The sequence below is a fragment of the Schistocerca nitens genome, chromosome 2 (assembly GCF_023898315.1).
Source record: "Schistocerca nitens isolate TAMUIC-IGC-003100 chromosome 2, iqSchNite1.1, whole genome shotgun sequence".
NCBI classification, from domain to species: domain Eukaryota; kingdom Metazoa; phylum Arthropoda; class Insecta; order Orthoptera; family Acrididae; genus Schistocerca; species Schistocerca nitens.
Genome location: NC_064615.1, coordinates 152,974,319 through 152,980,318, shown reverse-complemented (window position 1 = coordinate 152,980,318; position 6,000 = coordinate 152,974,319). Strand labels below are relative to the sequence as shown.

At 49.3% G+C, this 6,000-nt stretch overlaps 1 protein-coding gene across 1 annotated transcript in view; it reads left to right on the top strand.

Annotated features, from left to right (window-relative positions):
* Positions 1 to 2,203: 2,203 nt before the first annotated feature.
* Positions 2,204 to 6,000, top strand: part of LOC126234889 (segmentation protein Runt-like) — a 146,285-nt gene continuing 142,488 nt past the window's right edge. Inside the window, exon 1 of the mRNA XM_049943629.1 lies at positions 2,204 to 2,636. Within this exon, the coding sequence (XP_049799586.1) occupies positions 2,204 to 2,636 (433 nt within the window). The remainder of the gene's footprint in view (positions 2,637 to 6,000) is intronic.

The following is a 6,000-nucleotide window of genomic DNA, read 5'->3' as shown; positions in this document are numbered from 1 at the left end:
GACATTCATTGCACATGATAAGCCAAAAAATACGTATAATGTCTCAGCCATACATTTCACAGTGGTTTGCAAAGCATAGTTGTAGATGTAAGCCGGAAGCTAAATTTTTGTTACGTCTCTAGTTACGTTTGTAACAGCTCAATGCAATGCTCTCGAGGAAAGTACCAGTAGAAGATACACAACGCTGCAGGCATACCACATAAGTTCCAAAAGAGATCTCTTTACCAATCCAGCGATAGATATTTCGATATAGTTAGCCTCACAGAAGCAACGCAACTGTGGAAATGCGACCTGATGATGGATACAACTCTCCGAAACGCTTTGCAAACAAAAACCTAAAATTCTGCGGTTGCTCACTCTGCTTTTTTTTTATTTGTATCGTTAACAATGGAATGTTGCTGTTTTTATTGTTTTTTATCAATCAAACTAAGCTGTATCCTGACGATGGCGCAATGACTGGAAAATCTGTTCGAAATGAACAGATATTAGTAGGACAAAAACGCTGTTGGTTTTTCAACCATAAATGTATTATTGTTTTGCCAATAGTTGACGGAAGAATTCATACATATTGTGGAAAGGAATAATCGCAGATCAGTCGCCATTGAGAAAAAAAGAAGCATAACGTCTGTAAAAGAGAGTTAGAAATAACGTCAAGAATCGCAGCGGTGGTTCATATATATAACACCATAAATGCTTTTTAACTGTTATTTAGACTTGATTAGATCGGTGAAGGGCGTTGCGATCGAATATCGGTGTAGTACACAGAAGCTAATTAGCTCACTAGATACCGACAGGGCCATTTAGTTGTTACGCCTGTTGTGTGCCCCATGTTTCGTCGCAAGAGACCTTCCGAGCAGCTGCGAAGAACCGACGTTACCTTCCGCTGGCATCGCGCCCGCGGTACTGAAGCAGGCTTCCCGCTAGAGGGCGGCAGCGCTGCCACAAGACGGTGCGGGGTGGCGAGGGAGGGGGAAGAGGAGCCGCCACCTTGCCCCATTCTTTCCCTCGCCCAACCGGATACGTGAGGCCGGCTTTAGTTCTCCGGTTGGCCGCAGAACGCGGGCGGTGGCCACCGCACTAACCGCGCCACGGATTGGAGGAGGGCGGCGGCTGCGGTGGGAGGGCACCGGGTAGGGGGGGGCGGAGGGGGGAGGGATCCGGAGGGGAGGGGACTCCCCCGTCTCTGTCGCGCAGCCGGAGGCGCGCGGACTGCGCTCTCTGTCGCGCCGCAGCTGGCGCGCCCGCATCGTAAAACAGGTTTTTCAGTCACGTCCCGAAAAGGAAGAGAGGGGGTAAAAAGAGCGCGCGTGGGGAGGCCAACGCGCGAGGGTGGGGATGGCGCGGGGCGCGTGGAGTGCAGGGGGGCGGTGGCAGCTCGGCGCGGGAGGGGCGATATTGACGAAGGAAAAAGTCGTCCCTTCACCCACCCTCCCAGTGCCGGCCTGTTTGGCGACACGGCAGCATCGGCCGGGGTGGGCGCGCGCGCATTTTTACCAGCAACAGGAGCAGGCGTGCCCGCTGTCGGCGGCGCCCGTGTGTGTCCGGCGCTGGCGGTTTCGGCCAAATCTCGCCCGTGCGTGCGTGCGCGCGCCAGCGTGTTCGATTTTTAGCCCCGTTCAGGGGGTCCGCGCGCGCATACCAGTCTGTCGCCCTCCCCGTCCGTCTCTCTCTCTCTGTCTGTCTCCGTCTCTCTCTCTCGCTCCGGCGCGAGGACCACGCAGCGAAAAGCGCGCGCCTGGCTCCGGCTTCGGCCGACTTCGGAAAAGTTCGGAGGCGGCTAGTGTGAAAGTTGTGTGCCGCGGCGGTGTGTCCGAGGGGGCGAGCCGCAAGCGACGTCGCGCCGCGCACCCCGGCGTGGGTGGGGGGAACACCACCGCCACCACCACCACCGCCGCCGCCGACGCCGCCACTACGGCTAACAGTCTTTTTTTCGGTGAGACCCGCTGGGGATAGCGGGAGAGAAGGAGCCGCTAGGAGGGAAAAAAAGCGCTGGAGGAGGGGGAAGGGGGGAGGCGAATATTCTCACCACCCCCGCGGGGCGCGACGCGGCGACAGCAGCAGCAGCAGCAGCACCAGCCGTCAGAGAGCAGGCGGCGCGGGGGAGTCGGGAAAAAAGTGTCAGTCTGCGAGGACAAACATGCGTGGCCGGCGCGGGGAATAGCGGCCGGCGCGACGACACCCGGTGCACAGTGTCTGGTTTTATATGAGCTCGGGCGCGGCGCCGTGCCGACAGCCACAGCAGCAACAGCAGCAGCAGCAGCAGCGGATGCATCTGCCGGCGGCCGTGGACGCCGCGGGCGACGGCGCCGGCTCGGCCGTCAGCCGGTGCGTGATGGCCGGCGAGGAGGCGCTCGCCAGCCTGCACGAGGCGCTGCAGGAGTACCACGGCGAGCTCGTGCAGACGGGCAGCCCCGCCGTGCTCTGCTCGGCGCTGCCCTCGCACTGGCGCTCCAACAAGTCGCTGCCCGTCGCCTTCAAGGTGGTCGCGCTCGACGACATCGTCGACGGCACCCTGGTGACGGTGCGCGCCGGCAACGACGAGAACTTCTGCGGCGAGCTGCGCAACTGCACCGCCGTCATGAAGAACCAGGTGGCCAAGTTCAACGACCTGCGCTTCGTCGGCCGCAGCGGCAGGGGTGAGTACGTCGGCTGGCGCCGGCGCCGGGTTTCGAACCTGGCCCCCTCCTCTGGCCCGCTGCGCGCGTGTGCCCCGCGCAGTCGCGAACCGCCGCCTCTGGCGTCGCTACTGCGCGCCGCACCTCCGTGCTACCTACTGCCGGACGAGGCCGCCTTCACGTAGACTGCCAGGCCTCCGACAAGAACACTGTGCTGGCGACAGCAAACAATCTCGCGCACTAAATACCAGGTGGTTGAAAAATACCGACATCTACACTCTGCACACTGTAGCGAAGGGGGTGGCAGACGGTGCTCGCTTTGTAGCCTACTACTGATTAGGGCTCTTCGCGTTCTTTTCCTCTATGAAACGCGGCGAGAATGATTGCTTGAATTCCTCTGCGCGCGCTATAATTTTGTCTTTATGCTCCCCATCCAGTGGAGCGGTATGCAAGTCTTGATAGTATATTGATACAGTGCTTCAACTATGTCGGTACGCAAAAGTACGCCGCGCCGGTACCTCTGACGAGAAAAACTCATAACCATAGATTTTGAGGATGCGGTATGATAGAACTTTTCCTGCAGTCGAAGTGATGAAAACAAATATTGTATTCACACTCCTAAAACGCTCAGAAAACCGTTAAAATAACGTTTTAGGAAGTCTAAAGTTTCAAAAGCACCTCCTGGAAATCACAGTATTGCAACCTTTTTAGAAATGAAGCACTCGATTTCTATAGGCTATTCCTTACGGAACGTTGCTTCTAAAACTTACTGAGTTGGCTTTCATCAAGCGTCAGAATAAGCTACCCCTTAGGCCCTTATGAAAAGCAGTGGAATTCAAATGTCCGAACGGATTTCTTCAGCGGCAAAAAACAAACTAATTTTAACGCAGTTCGTGTGATTCATTTCTTAACTTGACCACCACCTTCCTGAACAATGTTCCAGAAATTTACGCAGACTTGACGTCGTATCTACCGGACGAAGATCTTTCGATAGTGAATAATCCTGTAAAAGTTAAAAATAATTTGCTTTTTATGCCTCTCTAGTTTCAGTTTACAATGCAGCCTGCCGGAGTGGCCGTGCGGTTCTAGGCGCTACAGTCTGGAGCCGAGCGACCGCTACGGTCGCAGGTTCGAATCCTGCCTCGGGCATGGATGTGTGTGATGTCCTTAGGTTAGTTAGGTTTAATTAGTTCTAAGTTCTAGGCGACTGATGACCTCAGAAGTTAAGTCGCATAGTGCTCAGAGCCATTTTTGAAGTTTACAATGCAAAGAATGCCAGCATAGTTCTTTACCAGAGCCGAGCCTACCTTGTTTTAGCTTCAGTAACTGTTTCTACCGATACTTTACAAGAATAATAAACTCAGACGTCACCTACAGGACGCACAGGCACTGATTAGCGGGCAGATAAACCGTCTCATGTTGCGTCTTATTTGATTTATTTGACTAGTTTCGGTCGTCAGACGCGAGCATCATCAGGTGTTCATTACCTCAGTGACTTTGTCTTGTCGGTGGTTGTGAGCGAAGCTGTGAGTATCTAGCTGTTGTCGCTTATGCAATGAATAATTGAGGAGGCACGTGTCTGATGAGCGAAAGTACTGAAATACGTCGAATAATACGCGACCTAAGGAGGTTTGTCTGTACATTCCTACTAATTCAGATATCTGAACGAGTATTTTCACCAATCTGGTACTGAAAGTAATCCCGGTGCTGTTTCTGCTCCCAGTTTCTTAATTTAACTTTCGGTGCCTCACGCCCACCGTTTCCTAAACGTGCGCAGAAGCTTGTTCATTTTCCCCGAAGAAGATCCGTTTCGGACACTATAAACTTGTAAATAATAAATAATTTTTTTGTGCTAGTGTAGGTTACATTCAAAGTGCAAAGAACACTCAACACAGTTCTTTATCAGAAGTAAGAGTAAATTCTAGTTACTAGCGCTTTACAAGATACTATCTGATTTCATGAAATCCTCGTAATGCGTCCCCGATTTGTTTTTAAAGCACTACATTTCAGATTGTTGGTACTGAATAATTAAGCTATATTCTGTATGTGTTTTTAATGATATATGGTAATATTTTCTATGCATTTTGTGTGTTCCTTGTCAATGATAAAATGCAAGACGTAGTTCAATATTCTGACGATATATGCGATTGAGTAGATCCTTAGGTTTCTGTGATCAGAGTTGTTAGGCCACCGCTTGTTCACATAGCTGTTTGCGGATGAAAAATTCACTGAATTCTTCAGGTTAGCGTATATCGTGAAAAAAAAAGAGTATTTCCGCCATTCTTTTCGGGGTACTGTTGTAAACACAGTACTCTATATACAATTCCAACTGATTATGAAACTGTAGGGACGTCTCAGTTCTTGTACTTTTCCCATAAGACTTTCACCACTATTTTAGAATATATTCAGCACTTTCTTAATGTTGGTCGGACGATTACCATTGTAAAGGCAATGAAATTTAAAACAGCAGAAATATTTTTTTTCATGATACCTTGGTGAAAACATTATTGCACTGCAACTCTCCTTCATCGGTTAATGGCAAAATATCGATAATTGTCTCAAAATAATTGACACATAGATGCTGGTAATGTACTTTTCGTTGCAAAATTTGAGACCTTGAGTAGTGTTATTGACAACTCGTGAAATGGCTGTTATATTTTGCTGCTTTAGGTTTTCATATCTCATTGCCATCGACCACCATAGTGATATCTTCATTTTATTTTGTGGGAACAATGCTGAAGTCTTTCTCTTAATCGGCCTCATCTGAATACTACATCTGTAATATTAAGTCTTACTGGATTGAATCTGGTTAGAAACAGCATCTCCCGTTGTTATCAGCTGAAGCGTTATGATTGTCGACTGGAGATCACTTTCATGCACCAATTCCAATGTATGTGGCATAAAACTATATTTCGTAACATAAATTTAATTTTACAATGTGATGATTAAATACTGTCAAAAAATGTTTGCTTTCTTTGTGATGTTAATATTAAGAATGAATGTTGACTGCACCAGAAGAATGTGTTCGTCTGTCTGTTAGAATTGGCGATTTTTGCGCCACGTTTTTGAAGCTGATAAAAAATTGTACTTGCAGAGCTAGTTTTGTTTCTCGATGAAGACATAGGAAGTAACGTTTTTGTGCTCTTCAGCGTAAACATTGTTTGTTGTTTTCGTGAGAATCGTCGATAAATTATTGATAACAGAACTGACATTTTGTATACAGAAACGGCCCTGAAATTCTGTTTATTACCCCTTCAAACGGTTAAATGACTGATTGATGCTGCACACCGCCATCTAATATTACCGGATAATTTCATAGTGCCGTCCGTTAATTCCATTGGTCCACGGCCGCACTTCATTAGTTTACTGTTTCTGTGACGTTGGG